Raw genomic sequence first — 21521 nt, forward strand, 5'->3', positions numbered from 1 at the left:
TTCATGCTTTAGCCTAAAAAATGATGCATGATTCTTTGGCAATCAGATTTTAAGTACAACTATTGCCTTAACTTTCTTCCCCGGGAGACTACGGTGTGTGCCTCATTTGTGTAGTATTCAGGGCAAAATCTGCTTCTAATTTCCATCTTCTTCAGCAAGTGAAGAGGAAAAATGAAACTGTCTTTTTAAACTGTATGAGTTTATGGGCTGGATAAATACAGAAGAGAAAATGGACCTTCCCAGTGGTCTTCCAAGACAACAGGGAGCCAACTGTGAGGACTTTTCAGAGAAGAAATTAGAGAAATCTATGTATTCATTGAGTACACTGTGACATCAGCAGTTGCTTTCAGTTCTTAAGTGTGATGATGGAATCACAGTTATATGAACAAATTATTTCTGGCAGAATAGTGAGATACAAGGACCGTTGGAAGATGGAGCAAAGCGAGGGACTTAAAATGCTTCATCCTCCATGTGAAGCAAGTGGGGGAGGGGGAGACATGCTGGTGACTGGTAAGTGACTCTGGGTAGTTGTAGAAGGAACTGAGGCTCATGTTTGTGAATGCTTGAAAACCTCCTTTACACAGGATTCTAAAACATCACAGAGACAGAGGAGAGACAGAGAGAGAGAGAGAGAGAGAGAGAGAGAGAGAGAGAAGAAGGAGGAGGAGGAGGAGGAGGAGGAGGAGAGGGAGAAGGAAGAAGAGGAGGACAGGAGGAGAAGGAGCAGAGTAAGGGAGGGAGAGGTGAAGAGAGAGCACTTTTCCAATCTCAGATATCCAATGCTTTAATGTGGAACTCGGTTGCTTTTATCCCAACTCAAAACAAAAGCTTCTAAGACATAGAATTTTAAAATACAAAGGATTTTTAAACAGATAGTTCAAAACACCAGCTGAGAACTGAGAGAACAATTTGTTAAGACACTGAAAACCAATGCAAACCTATACCTTTAATGCAAACAACAGAAATCACTTAACAGGACCAAAGTCTGTCTGTGCCACTTCTGTGAACGCAGATGTTACCTCACACTTGAGGGGCAGAAGGAAAAAGCATCCCCAACGCTGAAGGCAAAGGTCACTTCCTCACTAGAATCCCAGGGGTGGCAGCCAGGCAACCTGTATGTTCTCAGGCACACATTTGGGCCTCTGTCACCAGTGCTGGGGTTAGGAGGAGCCAAAGGACACACTCTGGTATTGTGCTACTGATCCCTCCAGCAAGACTGAAATTTAGATCTAAATTTTACCATTCGACTCTCCGGAACCTCACCAATCACAGAGTTTTAGAAACAGAAAATAGCAACTATCCCAGCCTACACTACCCCACCCCACCCCACCTCTCAACAGTCACAGGACAGGAACACATTACCAAACTCATTGGTTCTTGTCTACAAATGCATCCTCAGGTTCCCTTGACAGTAGCTTTTATCAACTCTGGACTAGTGTAGCTATAAATCAGATGAGGTGACTTCCTGTGGCTATCAGTCCCAACCATCCTAGGACTCACCTTAGCTTTGTCTGGAGTGGGTGCTGGCCCAGCACAAGAAAATAATTCTGCATCTTAAGAGTTCAAGCAGAGGCAAGGCGGGAGAACAGAAACTTGTCCGACTTCAAAGCACAAGGCCAATCCCAGGCTGACTAAACAGAGATCCCAGCAGGAGTGACAATGTGTGCTTTCTTCCCTATTGTTATTTGAAACAATCGCAGGCTATTTGCTCATATTAATGAGTTTATGTCTGGTGTTAGGCAGCCTTCACTAGAAAACAGCCTTTGTTACCAGATGAATGGAAAAACAAACAAAAAACCACAGCCTTTTCTTTTTCTCTCAATTGTTGCCTTTGCCTTGGAAAGGGAGGTTCAGGCCTTTCCCACTTGAATGTGAGTTTATCTTCATGGGAGTCAGTCAGAAGAATGTACGTTCCTGGCTGGGTAATGTCAGGGTAAGGTGATTGCACAACGAGAGCTGCTCATTATGTGCTGGCTAAAAAGATGCTACCTTTATATAATTTGAGCCTTCTCTCCACCAGGAGATGATAGCTAATCAGAGAGAGAAGACATCAGTACAGGCTGAGACACACAGGCAAGCCCACCTTGAAGGAAATCTTGAGTGTGCAAAGCTGAAAGGAAGGGTTGGCCTATCATCAGGAGGCTCATCATGACCTAGAGCTAGGATCCTACAGCCAGGGGACCCAAAGGTCTTTGTCTCTCCTGAAAAAGAGCCAACTTGTTCTGTGATTTAATTATTGAAGCTTGCAACTGACGCCTCCCAAATGGCTCAGTCCCCAAATATCAGCAACTGTTACTAATGCCAGCACAGGGATGAAAATGAGACCCACCTACTCTGATATTGCTACAGAATTTGCCCCAGAGCATTGTCAAACATAGGTCTAGACCCCCAAAGAGCCCCCTTTTTATCTCTCTCTCTCTCTCTCTCTCTCTCTCTCTCTCTCTCTCTCTCTCTCTCTCTCTCTCTGTGTGTGTGTGTGTGTGTGTGTGTGTGTGACTATAGATTGAATCCAGAGCCTTTCAACTGCTAGGCAAGCATTCTACCACTGCAGGCTTTGTGAGATCATTTTTCACTTCCTTATTATGGCTTTTAAGGTCCTGCAAAATCCCTGAGTTTATAACCCACCCATTCTAATACTCAGGGTTTACCAATTTCAGCAGTGTAAATATTATAGCATGACTGAATTCAACAAGCTTAACCAAATGCTGTTTTTTTTTGTTTGTTTTAAAGAGACTTATCTTACACACACACACACACACACACACACACACACACACACACACACACACACACAAGTACAGGTACCTTCAGAGACCAAAAGAGAGCTTTGGTTCCTCTGAAGGTGGAGTTACAGACCTGTCAGCCTCTCAGTGTGGGTGAAGAGATTCAAACACAGGCCCTTTGCAAGAGCAATACACACTCTTAACCGCTGAGCTATTGACCTAGCCCCTCACAGAATTCTTCACAATCCAACAATCAGACCATGTGGCCTGGTAGAGGAGCCTCTGGAGGCAGCCCCAGGCCCTACCACACTGTGCTTACATCTAATCGTGATGCTGGGCTTTTCTCACTGTGGCCCATCAGGCATTGACACATGCTCTTTCTGCTCCCTGTCAAAACAGTTCATATCCACACATGCCCAGGCTCCTGGTCTGGTGGTCTTCCTGCAAGAAGCCCAAGGGCTATTCCCAGAACAGCAATACTTCCTGTGTCGTGTTAATTTTAATTTGTCACTTTCTTAGCTGCCTATCTTCTACCATGTTTCTGAACTCTAACAAGGCAATGATATTACTTATCTTATTTATTCTTGCATGTAGAGGCCTGTCCTATTGCCGAGCAGTAACAATAATACATGCCAACACGCATGGACAATAGGCCCCAGCCATTGTTCTGAGCTGAGTGTGTAATTGCACGTGACATTTTTCAAGAGCTGCCAGAAGGCTGGCTTCTCTACTGCTCGGCTTGTTTTGCAAGCACTACATGGAAGCACTGAGAGAGCGAGCACATTCCCTCTGGCTCAGCCCTGAGTGTCAGAGCCAGGGCCTGAACTTAAGCAGTGTGACTCCAGGGCCCACGGACATGCTTCCAAAAAGCCATGTTTTGTGACATTTTTATTTATTTTTCAATAATGATCCTCAAGGAGAAGTTTTTAATTAAATTTAAATTCTCCCTAATGAAAGAAGTTAAATGCTATGAAATATGATTCTTTAGGGTAGGGTTAAGCTTTGGTGGGACTTACCATCTCCCCAGATCCAATTTGGGCCCTCTGGGGGGCAATAGAATTCTATTGAAAATGTATGTGCTGGCTTTTTCTCTCTGCTGTTCTGTTTATGAGCCATATGTTTGTCCTTAAAAACACATGGTCTTGTTTTATAGTTTTAATGATCTCTTCCTGTGAGGATTATTCTATGTCTTGCTTTCTCTCCTCTTTATAAGGTGTCTTATGACAACACAGCCATGTTGATATGCTCATGTTTTAACTGCTACGTGACATTTAAATCATATCTAGGTATCTGGCTTTATTAATAACCAACCACTGCTGAAGAGTCAGGAAGTTTTGAACTTCTTCCCATGACTATCTTTTTTATATTCTTCCTTGGTCTCCTGTGTTTAGACACCAGTGTGACTACAAAGGTTTCTGACTTTAATTAATAGTACCTAGTAGCTGTGCCAATTTTACCTTTGGAAAGTTTTCAAAGGCATCTATTTCCCTAGGTGTTTGGTTTAAATAGGATCCCTTTCTACTTTGGATAGTGCTGGACATTTTGATGGAACAAGTCACTTAAAAGCATTTTTATTTCTCACAAACCCATAGCAGTTTACATAACAGGGAAGATGGCAGGTAAGTCAGTGTTGGAAATGCTGACAAATGACAGTGATGGATGGTAAAATGCCCAGTCAGGGAAGCCTGTGCTCAGGCCTAACTCACTCCACACACACACAAGGCAGAGGCTAAGAAGAGTCATTATCAGGAACAGCTGCCATGGGATTTGAACTGATAACCCCAAAGTAACACAAACTAAATCTCTTGACCCATTCTCTAAGTCCCAAACGTACTGAGGGGAATGAAACCAAACACCCAAGTAAGTGTTGAAGCAGTGAGGAGCCATCCAACAAAAGAGAACTGGCATGACAGTAGACACTAGGCATCCAACACCCCAGAAAACACTGAGAGATTTAAAGAACAGCAAGGGGTTTATCCATGGAAAACCCCTCAAGTTAATCTGAAGCAGTGGTTCTCGACCTCCCTAATACTGCAGTCCTTTAGTATGGTTCTTCATGTTGTGGTGACCCACAGCCACAAAATTACTATCGTTGCTACTTAATAACTGTAAATTTGCTACTGCTATGAATTATAATATAAATATTTGACATGCAGGATATCTGACATGCAACCCCTGTGAAAGGGTCATTCAACCCCAGAACTGGTCACAACCAACAACGAGAAGTGCTGGTCTATAAGGAATGAGGAATGACCCTCTCTTCTTTCTCCCTCTCTTTCTTGACTTCTTAAACAACAACAAAACCCCCAGATGTTCATATATATATATATATGAAAATAGAAGGGGGTGTGTGGATGGGGGCAAGGTACCAGTAAAGGAAGTATAGGCAAGGCAGAAGGAGGCATATCAGTGAAAACGCAAAATACAATAGTATGTATGTATGAAAATGTCATAATGAAACCCAGTATTTTGTGCACTAATTATAAACAACTTTAAAATGTCTCTTTCTCAAAGGTACCTATTTTTCTTAAACCTTTGCCTAAAAATGCTCATCATAAATGAGAGGCCTCACTGGATACAGAAGAGTCGAGAGAAAGGGAAGCAAGTGGGAAACTATATTCACTGGGTTTCTCTTGACTGCTTTGTATCTATGCTACTGTTTCATCCAATGAAGGAGTTTGAAGCCGGAATGGGGCAGAGAGAGCATCAGTCCAAGGCACAGGGAGAAGAAACTAAGACCGAATGATTCCAAGTCTGTTTCCCTCCCATTGCACCACACTGCCTGCTGAGGCTGATAATCAAAGCAACAGGTTGAACCATGATCTAAACAAGGAAGATGTCCTTGCAGAATTACTGTTCCCCATGTACAGCCAAAGTACTTCACAGGACTACTACTCAGAAATCTCCAGAATTCCATTTTGTTTTCAAATGTCCCAGAATGGGCCAAGGCAAAATAATAATTACAGGAAAAGTACAATGAAGCCACCTTAGCAGGCCTATTGTAAGATTAGACCAAACTGAGAAATACTAATTGTACCACCACCCTCCCCACAAAAAGAAAGCGTGAATAAGAGGAGCAGCAGAAGAGAAGACTTCTGACTTGTCTTGCTTTGGAGCTTGATGGCAATAGTGACAGTTAGGCAACCTCAGTGTGGGAAACCTGTCCCCCTGTGAGCAGAGGCTAGCTCATTTTTCCAACTGCTTCCCGAACTACACAGCATCTCTCTCTCTGTCTCTGTCTCTCTCTCTCTCTTCTGTCTGTCTCTCTGTCTCTGTCTCTGTCTCTGTCTCTCTCTCTCTCCAAAGCATGCCATCTAAGTACCTGCCACATGACAATAAGAGGTGTGCACGATTCTCGAGAGTAAAGAATACTTTCTTATACTCAGATTAACTATTGCCCAAAGCTATGATTAACAAAAACATCAACCAGGTCAAAGCACTTACCTGGGGCTGTGAAATTACAGGGCTGGAAGTAGAGGCAGCTGCCATGACAGTGCTGTAGTTTGGGGTGATGAAGAGGCTCCAGCACTGCAGTGCCGGGCACAAGAAGCAATTCGTGGGTTGGCTGGTCAGATCACCGTCATGCTAGGAGGAACTGTAAGCCTGCAAAACCACAAGGAAGCCCGGAATGAGTAGAGAGGACTTTGATGAGCAAGGAAAGGGTCACCAGCTAGATGAGGCAAAAATTACTCAGAAGAACCAAATCTTAGCTGTATGAACATAGGGGCCTGCTGAGGCAGATCTTCCATCAAAAATCATGACTCCCTTACCATCTCTTCACATGATGTTCTGGGGAGCAACTGGATGTTCTGGGGAGCAACTAGATATTCTAGGGTAGCAGCATCAAGTTGGGGACACAGGAAGATTGTACCTAGAGGAGAAGCCACCTTGCTGTTTCTTAATGATGTTTAATATAACAATGATATATAATAATATTTTAATATATATAATAATGATCTCATAACATCTTGAGATCTGATCATCTATATACAAAGAGTAAAGAGAAGAACCCATCAAGTTGTTGGCGACAGCCACAGTTCAGCCTTACTCCTCCCTACCCTTTTGTGGGAACAACAACAACAACCCTGAGGGCTGGGGAAGGGATGCTAGAGAACTGTGCATTTTCATGAGGACATAAGAAAGGGAGGAAATTGCATATTTACATTTCCTCAAAGAACTTGGTCAACATTTTAAAGATTTAAGGCCAAGCACCCCATCATCACACAAGTAAATGACAGGATGAATCAGGAATTCAGGAAGGTGGAGTGCGTCATAAATCAGACGCCCTTACCAACAGGTAAGGGAGAGGACATTTGCAAACTCCTTTGACATTCTCTAGGAGAGGGTGCTAAGCAACCACAAAGTAAAAGCCATGCTTCTCTCATGTATTGTTCACTATGCTCCCAGCAGTAAACTAGGACCTTGATTCTGTCGAAAGATTGGCTGGGCTGGTGCTCCACAGCTTCAATCAAACTCAAGAGGCAGAGGCTAGAAGATATTTGCGAGTTCAAGGCCATCCTGGTCTACTAAGTGATTTCCAGGCCAGCCAGAGCTACACAGTGAGGTCTTGTCTCAAAACTATGGGGGTGAGGTGGGGCATTTGCCATTATCACAGGAGCATTCCAAAATAGTCCATGAAGGAAAAACTTTCCCCTGAAGAAGTTATGGACATTCCCTTCTTCTAAGCATTGTGTTTTCATCCCAAGTAACAATCTGTCAAAAAAGATTTATTACGGAAGATACATGGTAGTTCACAACTCTAATCTCAACACTTAGGAGATAGAAGCAGAAAGACCAAAAGTTCAGTCCTAGGCTTACTATATAGTAAGGTTCTGGGTTGAAAAGAGAAAGAAAGATGAGAATGAGGGAGGAAGAAAGGAGAGAGGGAAGGGAATGGGAGAAGAGAGAAAAGGAAGAACTGATAGTGGGTGAGGGGATGGGAGAGGAGAGAAGGAAGAAAGGAGGATAGACGTAGGAAACTGGGACCATATAAGATTTAGTCAGCTCCTGTAGCAAACATACTTTGTAATTTCACTGGTATGCAAGGAGATACCTGAGTATTACGTAACTCTTGGAGAATAATAGTTCCCTTAATAATAAAACTCATAAACCAAGGGGTCTGAGCCTTGTACAGTAGGAGCAGTGGACATGAACAGTTAATTCCAGTCTTTCCATCCCGCAGTGTGCTATGCTAGCTAGCGGCAACAGGTTGTGGAGCCTCTGTAAGAAATGCTCTGGTCATGAAGCAACCCCTATAGCCTGCAGGTTTTCATTTTTATTCTTGCATAAGCATCATGCCCTCAAACCATAGTTTAAAGCACATCAGGTTTTACTTGTTTTAAGCTATGGGTAATTGCTTTATGAACAAACACACAGCAAGCAATCTTTGCAAGCCATCTTGGCCCAATGTCAACATGAGATCCCACAGCTACCCTGAGCCAATGCTGACATCCTCCTCAGCCCTACTTTAAAGAGGAAGAAAAAACAATGACAATTTAAGTGAAAGGCCCAGGATAAAGGGCAATGTTTTCTTTTCTTCACAGCAGCTTCTAGGATACGGATTCAAGCACAGGAAAGTTCTAGGACCTGGCAGTGCACTGTTTGATACTAACATATGACCTTATGTCCACCCCTACTTTCAGGTCTCTATTTTCCTCATGCATTTATAACTCATGTCAACTTTCTATATTCACAGATGAATATAAAAGGAACATAACAGCCAAAAGCCAGCAAGAGGGATTCTATTCTAAAAGAATACTGCATATTCAAGTCCATTACAACTTAGCTTAAGGTAACTTTAGTTGCCACAATACAAAGACTGTCCAGAAGGCAACAAAGCACCTAGTGTGTAACAAGAAAATATACCCCTTGTGGTGGTTTGAATGTGCTTGGCCCAGGGAGTGGCACTACTAGGAGGTGTGGCCTTGTTGGAGTAGGTATGGCCTTGTTGAAAGAAGTGTGTCGCCATGGAGGTAGGCTTTGAGACTCTCCTCCTAGCTGCCTGGAAGTCAGTCGTCTCCTGTTCACCTTCAGCACAAGATATAGAACTTGCAGCTCCTCCAGCACCATGCTTCCTAGACACTACCATGCTTCCTGCCATGATAATAAACTGAACCTCAGAACCAGTAAGCTAGCCCCAATTAAATGTTGTCCTTTACAAGAGTTGCTTTGGTCATGGTGTCTCTTCACAACAATAGAACCCTAACTAAGACGTCTTTCAAAACCAAGCTGTCATACATCATCAATACTAAAAAGAGAGAAGAGAGAGGGGCCAGGAGTTAAGAAAAGCCCTCTGCACACCAAGCTCAGCAGTAGCTATTCCACAAAGTCTTGGGCAGATGCCGTTAACTCATATTACATGGGAGACTTCTAAGACTTCAGAATGTTACATGCATGACCCCAACCACAGTCACAAAGCCAGGAGAGCTCTAAGACTTGAACTAGGACCAGCCTGATGCCCAGAGCCAGGACTCTTTCTACAGCCCAACCCTCCAACTGAAAAAGAGTCCTGGAAGACTGGGTAGAGAGCTCATTTAATAGAGTGTTTGCCTTGCAAGCACAAGGACATGAGTTTGAGCCCTAGTACCCATCCAAAACTCTAGGGATAGTAGCACATATCTGTAGGCCCAGCACTGAGCCAGCACAGACAGGAGGGTCTCTGGAGTTCACAGGCAATCTAGCCTAATCCATAACCACCGAATCAATGAGAGACTCTCTCTCAAAGAGGAAGATACCATTCCTGAAGATGACATCCAAGATAATCCTCTGTCTCCACATGCATAAGTACACATATACATACATGTACATATACACATACGTTTGTGTACAGGGGAGGAAGCACTGTGGAAGAAGAGACGGGAGGATCCCTGGGTTTCACTCTTTAGACAATCTAGCTAAATGATTGAGCTCCCCATCTGAAGAAATAAGGTACCAAGCCATTGAGAAAGACACCCGGTATAAACTTCAGACTACCACACGCATGCATATACATGTGACACACACATATGAACACATATCTGTATACCACACACACAGTCACTTTTTTAATTTAAAAGGATTATAAATATAAACAGTAAGGAATGACATGAAACCTATTTCTGATATAAGAAAGCAATGTGGAAACTATATCTAGACTCTCATCCAAAGGACTAGAAAAAATACACAAAAAATTAAAATGGTGTAGCAAGAATCACAAAGAATTAAATATTGTTTTTAAATGTTCCAATGAGAAATATGCACAGGCTTATTCCTTGTGACAGTCTACCAGACTGATTTACGATGGGAGAAAATATTAGGAAATATCAGCTAGAAACCACAGAATGAATTCCGAACTCTCACTTAGACCTCCAAAGGCACATGCTGGAAAGAATGGACATAGATGGTCCACAAGGAGCGAAAGCCAAACCCTCTTCATGAGAAGCTGCAAATTCCAAGCACATGTACAGAAATAAGCAATGGAGAACTCAGCCGACCTGGATGGATGCTCAGCAGGAGGAGAGCATAAAGCCTGGGAGAGCTGGGGTGCATTGAAAATGCTTTCAGAAGAGCCTCTGCCTCCAGAACCCAACAGAGAGTAAACTCAGGCTGCACTTGCTCCTGACTTGCATCGGCTATGAAGAATTCACCAGAAAAACTGTAAGAAAAGAATGCCACAAGTTAGCCACAGTGGGGGACAGCAGTGCCAAATGACAAAGGCTCCGCTAATTAGTAAATGCCACACCAAATGCCTAAAAGAAAAACTCCAGTTGGGAGCAGACTTCCATCTGACTGTTTGAACTGAAGCTGGCTCCCTCCCCAGGCCTCACAGGAAGATAAACCTCTAATTGGCAAATTAACCTACTACAAGCCTAACCTTTTTCCTTATTCTGGATTTTGGTCAAGTCATGACTCATAAGAGTCTCTTGAAAAAATACAGGGTAGATCCCCAGCAAAGAGGGGCTGAGAGGGAGAAAAGGAGAAATATTGAGTAGACACTGGCTTCTCTCTCCAAAGATAAGCAACAGAAAAATTCCCAAGTGCACCAGGCCAGTAAGACATACTGTGAGAGTTGAAAGTAAAGGGATTCCAGATTGAGAGCCAGTATTTACTTAAGCAGAAAGTATAGTTCTTAAAAGAGAAGCTTCTAGTTCATGTTCGTAAGACTGCTGAGGGCACTGCAGCAGCATCTCTGAACGGAGGGCACATCAAGGTCAGGAAAGAGTTTGACCCAAAGGACAAAGAAAGGTAGGTCTGGGCTATGAACCTAAGCAAAAGCAGTCATGGAAATAACAGAAAATAAGTACTGAGGAGAAGACAAACCAGGTCTCTGGGATAGGGAAACGCACATTTAAAGACTCTAACCCCAACACAGAATAGGCAAATGAAAGTCCCAGCAGGAAAAAAGCTGCAAATGGTGACATGTGCCTAAATTCCAAACTCAGGAAGCAGAGACAGGAGGGTTGGAAGTTCGAGGTCATCCTCAGGTAAATGGCAAGTTTGGTGTTAGCCTGGGTTACATGAGATTCTATATCTTTTTTGTTTTTTCTTTTTTTTAAGATGAATGAAAAAGGATATCATCATAAATGCTGAAATTAAGAAAATAAAAAATTGTGTCCCAAATCTTAGAAAATTGCTTTACAGATACACACTTGAGATGAAATGGGGGCGGGGAGGGGAGAAATCAAACTTTATATCTGTGTTGTTCTGCAATAAGCTTGATAGCCTGGCAGAAACCCAGGAGAAAATTTCTGGACCCAAGACCTGGAGCATCGAGATGAGACACAGGCTAGTCTACTTGTCTCTCTTAGTGTCTGTCCCCATCTGTCTTTCCACCAGAATGAGATGGCATCTGCCACCAGACTTACCTCCCCCAAAGCATGAGATAGAAAGATTTGTCCTTTGGAAACTCTGATCAGAGGAAATGACTTAAGTTCCAGAAAGAGACACTGTGCTCACCGAAATAAAAACAGGATGTTTAAAAAGCAATAATTCCAAATTTAAAAGAAATAGAATGTGAACTTAAGAAAGCTGGCCAGAATTTTAAAAATAAGATGGGGGAACAGAGCAAAGGAATAAGGAAATAAAGCAGAAACCCTAAGAGATAAATCAGAAAAATAAAGGAGTAAAGGAGGACAAGTTAAGGCCAGAGGGCTGCAAGTTCAAGGGCAGCCTGGACAACTTGTGGATATCCTGCCTCAAAATAAAAAGTGAAAAGTGGGCTGGGGTGTAGACCAGTGTCAGAGTCCTTGGCTAGCATAAGCATGGCCCTGTGTTCAAAAAAGAAAAAAGGGGGGTGAGGTGAACCTAAAAGTCCCTAAAATAGAAGGTCATGTGTTTGTAGTCTGAAACGGCCCATAAGAGCCTGCTCACCACAGTGGACTTTGATAGGATTATACTAATCTGGAGATTTTAAAAGTCCTGTAAGGTCTAGAAAGGCTGCAGCTTATTGGTGGAGGACAAGTATGTGTGAGCATGTGGACAGCAGGGGGACTGAAGACAAAAGGGGAACTCAGAAACCAACAGGTGGGAATCCAAGTGCCTTCAAACTATTAAGTAATAGCCCTAGATGCAAGCTGACAGTGGGACAGTAAGAGGGAGGAGATCCTTCTGGAGGATGAGCTTCTGGAGACAGGAGGGGAAAGAGGTGGAGACTAGGACAGTAGGTGTCAACACAGGGGAACCCAAAGGAAGTAAACTGTGAAGAGCATCCCTGGATGACACACATGAGGGCAAAGAAGGTGTCCTTGGTAGACCAGTTGTCCATCTGGATATAGAGAAGGTAGGTATATAACACTGAGAGAGCCTGGTATTAAATGCAGAGTTAATACATAGAAAACTAAGCCAGCATTAAAAAGATAATAATCTTAAAGTAGACCCAATTTTTGGTTTCAGAATAAAAAATCCACACATTTTTCACATGGAAATGAATGATAGTAACGGGGCCCCCATCACATTAACAAAAGATTAGAGACACAGCTGAACCATGGAGCATTTGCTTAGCATGAGCCAGGCCCCAGATTTGGAATCTCAAATCAATCCCCAGCACTACAACAGACAGGTGTGAATACTAACCCAGTTGAAACAAAGACTTAACACCAGAGGAACAACGGGGTTGGTGTAATAAGATATCTTCCATAGGTGAAATCGGAGAAAGGACTCGTGGAGCTAACTCTTTAAGAATATCTATAACTGATCATATTTTTAAAAATGAAATGCAAGGAACATGACCCCAAATCAAAAAGTTCAGAACCATCCATAAAAGGTAAAGTATCAATGCAGAAATTCAAGGTGATATCACGGAAGGCCATGGTTAGGGGTGGGATGGGGGTGGAGCACAAGTGTTTATGGTAATAAACTAGGTCATGTTGGTTAGAAAGTATGGCTCAGAGCATAGCAAATATTCAAGGATGGATAACCAGCACACTTGACTGAAAACAAATGGTACAAAGGTGAGTTAACAAGGACGTCACTTTCTTAGTTCAAGAATAAATAATGTGATAAAGGATGGGTGGGGGACTTGAGTAAACTTCCTTAAAGGACATGTGCAGGTGGACAGAAAACAGCCAAAGTGAAACTCCACAGCACTGACTACCAGAAAGACACAAAGCAAAACTATAACAGTCATGTTCAAGAGGATGTGAAAGACTGGATCTCTGGAACAAACGTAAAATGCTGCAGTCAACATAAAAGCAGATGGGAGAGCCCCAGAAAACTCAAAATATGAGACAGAAATCTCACTTTTGAACACATTTCCAAATTATTAAGAGGGGATATTTTGGAGCTAATCAATTACCCATGTTCACATAGCACAGATACAGTGGCCAGGAGATGGAAGAAACCCAAGTGTCCAGTGATAGATACACACATATAAACAAACTGGTAGATATCCACAATGGGCTATAGTACACTTTAAAAATGAAACAAGCTCTGACGTAGGCACCAAGCAAGGTGTACCTTAGTGACATTTTGCTAAGGGAAATAGGTCACATGTTAGTGTTGCCGGGCACTGAGAAGGAAGAATGGGCCAGAGGGTATGTTTAATGAGCATAGAGTTGCAGAATCATCACAAAGAAAGGTTATGGACACTGGTTATATGCTATGGTTTGAACATGACCTTTAAAAGTTTGTATGCTGAGGCTTGGGAGCTTGCTCCGTGGTTAAGAGCACATGCTGCTCCCGCAAAGATCCCAGGTTTGATTCCAAGCATCTACAACCACATTCAAGATCAAGCATCCATAGCTACAGTTCCAGAGGATCCAGTGCCTTCTTCTAACCTTATTGAGCACCAAGAACACAGTGGAGCATGTATATACATTCAAGTAAAACAGTCATACACATAAAACAAAGTAAATACATCTAATTTTTTAAGTTTATGCATTGGAGATTTGATTCCCACAATCACCATTTACATCAAGTGTTCTTGGAAGTGAAGCCAGATGATGAGGTCATGAGTGTGAGGCCATGAAAGAAAACAAGATAGAAGAAAGAAAGAGAGAAAGAAAGAAAGAAAGAAAGAAAGAGAAAGAGAGAGAGAGAGAGAGAAAATAAGGAAGAGGAAGGAAGGAAGATAGAAAAAGAGAGAGAGAAAGAAAGAAAGAAAGAAAGAAAGAAAGAAAGAAAGAAAGAGAAAGAGAGAGAGAGAAAATAAGGAAGAGGAAGGAAGGAAGGAAGATAGAAAAAGAGAGAAAGAAAGAGAGAGAAAGAAAGGAGAGAGGATGAGAAAGAAAGAAAGAAAGAAAGAAAGAAAGAAAGAAAGAAAGAAAGAAAGAAAGAAGGAAGGAAGGAAGGAAGGAAGGAAGGAAGGAAGGAAGAAAATAAGGAAGAAAGAAAGGTAGGTGAGGGGCAGGAGGAAGGGAAGAAGAAAGGAAAAATGAAATGAAAAAAAGAAGAAAAGAAAGCACAAAAAAAAACATAGAGAAAGAAGATGCCTAGGCTAGGTTCTAAACTGAAGAAACAAGATAAAAACTGCATTAATAAACTCATTGTCTTGATGTCAAACCTGGATGTACAAGCATAAAGTTGCCGTTCCAGACATTCCTGGTGGGAAGGAATGCTGTCCCAAAACTCATGGAATATAAGACACAATTATGAAATGACCCCAAATCGGTGGTCACTACAGTAGTGAAGGTTGTGCTGGAAAATAAATACCGTCTCAGAATCAGGCTAGTGTGTCTTGTTATGCTTAGATAACTGAAGAATCTCTGCTTTGGGAACATTGTCAGGAATGAGCTGTGACTATGAATTTCCAAGTTAAAAGGAAATGAAATCAAGTAAGTGTGGTCAGAATGAAAGAGCTCAAGAAGAGAAAGATGGGATCTGTACCTTGGGGAGGAATGAAAGGAAGGAAGACAGAGGATCTTGAGAAGTAGGAAAACTAAATTCCTTCTTCAGGTAAGAGTCAGACCTAACACAACCCTGTGTCATCCCATAGAGCAAAGCCACAATGTCCAAACCTTCATCTCAGTTAGCATCTGTTATATGGACCAGAACAGCACAGGGATGGATGGAATCAGGACCTCTGCCTTTAGGAAAAGGATACTGTGGTGCATTTCCACTGTGGACTGTTAAGAAAGGAGCTGCTAAGCCAACCTGGGGTGGTTTCAGTTCAAAGTTTGCAGAAATAACAAGCTCAATATGTATATCCCAGAAAAGCTCAAATTCTAAATTCCAGCTGATGGACAGTCTTGTAAGATGCTTCCCCTAAGAACACTCATGTCCTTCTAACACCAGAAGTAGTTTTCATGGTCTACAGCTCTTAACTGTCTAAATTGAGGAATATGGGTAGTATAAGCAAACTGGAGGAGGTGGAGGGAGGGGACAAGTCTGTAGTTGTGTCAGGAAGAGTGATTAAGTCCCACCAGTTTCTCAATGGTGGGAGTTCTGTTGACAGAGGCATCATCCATCATTTAAGATTCAAAGGAGCTGACTTCATTCATCTTTGGGAGAATACATCAAAATCAATTATGAGTGTTAGAACAATAACCAGAAACAAAAGTGTTTTTAAACAAATATACCTCAACATAAGAAAGTTTTGTTTAAAAGATAACTTGTCTGATGGATTTGTGAACAGTATGGAACAGTCATTTAAAAATATACCTAATGTGGATGCAATTGTTAATGCCCCTTCTGGAATTCATTATGGACAGGAATGTGTATATAAAATAGATATTAGCATCCTAAACACTACACTGAATCTGAAGTTATATGACTCTACAGTATCCTGTGGAATGAGTATTACATGCAAACATTTAGCTCCAAGAATGTTTAATGCAAAACCATATGACAAAAAATAGAAATGATTAGAACATTCAATAATACAGTATTATCAACTACATACATTATCCAAAATATGTTTACATTCAATCCAGTTGTATCTAATCAACTGAGCATATTCAGTTATTACAACCATGTTCCAAATGTTCAAAAAGCTAACAAGACACAGGGAAGATATTAAGACTCAAAGCAAACTTCTAGAGACAAAAAAAATTATTTTTACATATATGTATACACACATTTATACATATATGCATATACACACATACAAATATCTATACACATATATCATTGAATGGTATTAGCAGAAACTTGACATTGCAGGAAAAATAAACTAGTGACACAGAAAAAAAAAGAAAGAAAGAAAGAAAGAAAGAAAGAAAGAAAGAAAGAAAGAAAGGAAGAAAGAAAGGAAGGAAACATACAACCTAAAACACCGAGAGGAAAATATTTTAGGAATACTAGAGAACTGCAAGCCGGTTTCAACTGGACACAAAGATTTTATGTAAATATACCAGTTTATTTTGCTAATTAGGAAGATGGATAAAAACGGAAAAATAAAAGCTAAAATGTACACACATGTATGGACTGATATGTAACATGTATAAGAAACAGGTGGGAGAAGGTGTGAAGGGATGGACGCATGGTGCCTGAGCACAGGTGACCAGCCACACGGTAGAATGTAGGTTAAAATAAATGGGTTATCTTTAGTTATGATCCAGGCAGAGTAGAGACTAGCTATACGGCCAAGCTATTTGCAAATACATTTTGAGTCTGAGTCTTATTTCTGGGAGCATGGGGCTTGGAGGAAGAGCAAGGCCTGACTTCTACAGGCAAAGAATGAGTAACAAAGTTGGAGTTACCGTATGCCGTGCATGCAAAAGAGTACTCCATACAAAAGAGACAAATATAGTTAGGGCAAGTATATACAGCACAAGGTTATAAACTGAACACTTAACTGCCAGCACAAAGCCGTGATGAACATGAATGGGATGCAAAAACCAGAAGACAACATAGTGTTAATTGATTAGCTGTTTTGTGACTCTACAGAAGTGTCCTCATTTATGAGACATACATTATAAAGTATTTCAAGCACAGTCTTGAATAAATGTAAACAATTCACTCTTAATCAACTGCTAAAATATAAGGTTCTTCAGACTCTCTGCTATACTTGCAAGTTTCCTACAGGCTTGAGAGAGGGACAGAATCAGGAGTGAAGAAATCAAGACCAGGGAGAGTCCTTTATTTCAGAAACATCTGTGATAAAAATGTCTGTAAATGGAAGTATTCATATTTTGCCATACCAACCATAAGAACAGACAAAGCCAAGAATAAACTCAATTTTGCAATTTTCCATCTGGGCAGACGTTCCTGTTAAACTTTACATTACCATGCCAGACACTCGTGGGCCTGGTCTTAGAGAAGACAGGGAAAGACGTCTAAGATGAATTTTAAAGCTTAAGAGCATATCGCCAAAACTCGAGTAGGGCTCCTGGAAAAAGAGAAGTCTAGACTCAAAGGAAAGTACAGGCAGCCCACACCACCACCCTTGGCTCTGTTCTTAAAGCCACAGAAATATTTAGAGTTATATACATTTATGTTTGATACACAACAGAGATCAGCCAGCAATGCAACCCTCAAGACTTGCGTTTCAAGGATCTAGAAGAAATGTGGGAAGGTGTCGTGTTCTTTGAAGACAGTAGATTATGATATTTCTTCTGCCTACCAGAAGAATAATCTCTTCCAGATGTTGCTCAGCCCACAATGTGCTATTCGAAAATACAAAAGCTCTGTTTATTTTCAAAGTTCTAGAGCCAAACGAGAAACCTAGCTTCCCTGAATAACCTCCTAACAAGATGAGGATTAAAAGTTAGCTTTAAAGAAAATCAGTATGCAACCCCAAGCTAACATGCACATCATGCCAAAAGTTTAATAATGAAAAAAAAAAAAAGTAGGATACAAACCTAGTATCTACTTCAGCACTGGAAAATAATGAGGTGCTTTATTTCATTTCCTTCCCTGTTCCCAAGATGCACCACTCCACCTCAGTGAATTCCCTTTACAAGTACAGAGGAGAAACTAATAAAATTGAGCCCTGTGCTGGAGTGTCAATGATTCCCAGCTGGGCATAACATAGACATTCCCATGTCCTGAGGATTCACATATATGATTTTACCAACTTGAAGAATCAGCAAAGACAGCCTGGTCTGGCCTCACTTTGTATGCATATGTGTATGAGTTCACGTGTGAGCAAATACACTGTGTGTGTGTGTGTGTGTGTGTGAGTGTGTGTGTGTGTGAGAGAGAGAGAGAGTGTGTGTGTGTGAGAGAGAGTGTGTGTGTGTGTGTGTGTGAGAGAGAGAGAGAGAGAGAGAGTGTGTGTGTGTGTGTGTGTGTGTGTGTGAGAAGGGCTACCTCAGCCATTGTTTCCCACGAGACAGCTTTTCTCCTTGGCCTGGATATACCAACTAAGCTAAGCTGGCAGGCCAGTGAGTCTTAGGAACCTGCCTGTCTCCACTTCCCCAGCTGGGTCAAGAGTATTTGCCACCACACTTGGCTTCTTTATGTGTGTTGTGGCTCAAACTCAAGTCCCCGTTCTTGCTAGGCAAGTGTTTTACAGATGAACTATCTTTTCGTTCTGACACCAATTTTTCGTATAGCAATCCAATGGACTGCAGTTCCAACATGGTCACTCTGCTGAAGAAACAAGGGAATGTATACAAAGAAAACTAAGTGTCTCTGACCTTTTCGAAGTGATTTTCATAACTAAGAGAACAAATGTAAAAAGTGGGGCCTAATGGTATGGCTAGCATCCCAGTTCCTACTGTCCTGTCCTCTATAGCCCTGTCATGTCTAATAGTGATACCTTTGAAGATAACTATTAGAGCTGTTAATCAAGAGAGCCTCAGAAAATGCAGAGGAAGAAGTACCTCCCCTACTTTATCTAAATAGACTGTCAAGAGATTAGTAAAACCCTATGTCACCGAGCAAGCCTCCGCTCACAGCATCATCTAAAAAACAGATGGAGACCTAAAATCTGAAAGGCTTCAAATAAAGGTCTCATTATTAGCCAGAAAGAAACCATCCTAGATGGCTACAAAGCTCTAAGAGACTATGGCAAACACACAGTAGGCGTCACACAGACCCTTGTAATCGGCATGCAGAGGGAGCTGGTAGCCACTTTGAAGAAGAGCTACTGTACTGAAGAGCTACTGTACTGTGATGACAGAAAGCAGTCTGCTACAGGACAGGAGTGGTGGTGGGGGGTGCTGAGGGGCAGGGGTGTGGGGGCATTGCTAAGGGGGAGGAGCGGTGGAGGGGTTGTTAGCTGGGGTTACAGCTCAGTGACAGAGCACTTGGTTAACTGTGCAAGGTCCTGGGGTCAATCCCTGCTTGTGTGGGGTAAAGGGTGCTCCTGAGCTGATAAGCAATCGTCCGAGATAAAATGGGGAGGAGAAACAACCCAAAGGCCTTTTCTCCCCTGACCAATACTTTCCTGAGGCTGGAAAAGGAAGCAGTGTGTCACCGGGCCAGGATGAGTGTGCCTGCTGCTTGAACCCAGTGATAAGAGACTCCAAAAAAAAAAAAAAAGCCAGCCAAGCAGCCAGACAAGCTGTAAATGCCTCGTAGCTCAGCTTTCTCTGTTTCACAGGTACAGGTGTAGTGTATTCAGTCTTCTGGGGCTGGGGATTAAAAAAATAAAAAATTTAAAAAGGCCACCTCTTCAAGAAGCCACTCAGTTTTTCTCTGGGTTGGTGTCTAGAGAGGTGACCAGCATGACAAGCAAAGACTGTGCTCCTGCTGGGGCCTAATGACTTCATGATGGAGCCTGCCCTCAGATCCACGGTACATGAACTCCTCTCCGCTGGAGTTCGGAGCACCACACTGGTTTCTCTCGGCCCGAGCCTGCACTGCAGCTGTTTGTACTTACGTGAGGTATGGTTTATTTTGAAACCAAATGAACCAGATTTTCCCCCACTGCCTATGTCTCTGCTTGGTACTGGGAAACATTAACTCTTTCACAGTCCAGTCAATCAGATGGAAGGAAACAAGGGAAGACACCAGCACAGAGCTGAGGCAAGCTCACCAAACAGGAAACTTACTTCAAGGTAAAGAACAGACCTTTCCGCTGGTCACTTAGTTTATCTCCAGCCAGGATACAGAAGGTGATAGACATTTTCATTTTTAAATCACAAATTAATGGTTGGAGAGATGGCTTAGCAGTCAAGAGTGCTTACTGCTCTTGCAGAAGACCAGGATTTAGTTCCCAGGATCCATATCAGGCAGCTTAAAACCATCTGTAACTCCAGCTCTAGGCCTTCCAATGGCCTCTTCTGGCTTCCAAGTTCACCTGCGTGCATGTGATACACATACACCCACACAGGCGCACATATATACATATAAATTATATAAATACATAATTTTTTTAAAGGAAGGTGTTTACTCTGAGATCTCTGGAGACTAAATCAAAAGAAGAAACAAGTTGCATATTATTGAGAAGAGGAAAGATACAGAAAGATCTACTAGATCTTGGTAACAGTCGCCCCATGGATGATACAAAATATATAAAGATATTAGTATGACAATATCTTATAGCAACTGTCAATAAACGAACACTAAACAATGCAGATTTAACCAAACTTAATGAGGGGTTTTAACCTAGTAGGACCTAAATATTCACATTTTTATAGGTATCTATATTTCCAAAATGTCCTTAAATAATTCAGAAGCAAACCTTAGATTACACGGCATTATTTGCAACCTGAATTCTTTAAAGAGTCCCAATCTTTAAACAAGTTGTTATTGATCTACACAACAGCTCTTGAGTGATCCGTTAGGATAAAGTGGGATATGGATATTCTTTTCCAGAGAATATGAAACACTGCTTCCTGGACCCTGCCAGGACCTCCTGACTCCTGTTCTGTGGGTGGGACCAAGAACCCATATTTTTACAAGCTTTCAAAGTGAGCTAACCTTGAAAGCCAGATGTACATTCAACCAGTTCTCGAACTACAATATGTAGTCCCAAGTGCCCACTGGCAGACTGTTCAGAAACAGGCAGTAGGTCTGAATGAAGCTGCTGAGCTTCTGACTCAGTAGATATGGGCTGGGCTCCGAACATGAGTTTACCCACGAGTTCTCTGGCCATGCTGGTGCTGGTGGTCCTGAGTTCACCCAAGGGCTTACACACTACACTGTCCATTTCATAGGTCAAGGCCTCCTCAAGGCCTTGCACAGAACTGAGAGTAGATAGCTCAAGACGATGGGTGAAAAACAACCCTATGTATTTTTAATACCAGTCTAAGAGACAAAAGTGGGTATTTCCCCTTAAAAACTAAAGCAAAGTGGACTTGAATCCAAACTGAGGGCCGTTTCTAAGAGGCTGGTAGAAAATGTCTTAGGAGAAAATTTCTGACTCACTCAGTAAAAACTCTAGCTGAAATTCTAAAGGCACCATTCGGGCTGGAGAGATGGCTCAGTGGTTAAGAGCACTGACTGTACTTCCAGAGGTCCTGAGTTCAAATCCCAGCAACCACATGGTGGCTC

General features: G+C 42.0%; 1 protein-coding gene across 10 annotated transcripts in view; it reads right to left on the reverse strand.

Annotated features, from left to right (window-relative positions):
• Lpar1 (lysophosphatidic acid receptor 1) overlaps positions 1-21521 on the reverse strand; it is a 161986-nt gene that overhangs the window by 59497 nt on the left and 80968 nt on the right. For 9 of the 10 annotated variants that reach the window (XM_028779930.1, XM_028779922.1, XM_028779929.1 and 6 more), the window contains one exon: positions 6168-6326. In XM_028779930.1, the coding sequence (XP_028635763.1) occupies positions 6168-6212 (45 nt within the window). In that variant the 5' untranslated portion in view covers positions 6213-6326. Of the gene's footprint in view, positions 1-6167; positions 6327-10195; positions 10353-21521 lie in introns of those variants that run through there. The other variant, XM_028779923.1, reaches the window with a different exon arrangement.

The sequence above is a fragment of the Grammomys surdaster genome, unplaced genomic scaffold, assembly GCF_004785775.1.
Source record: "Grammomys surdaster isolate TR1022 unplaced genomic scaffold, NIH_TR_1.0 363, whole genome shotgun sequence".
Taxonomy (NCBI): domain Eukaryota; kingdom Metazoa; phylum Chordata; class Mammalia; order Rodentia; family Muridae; genus Grammomys; species Grammomys surdaster.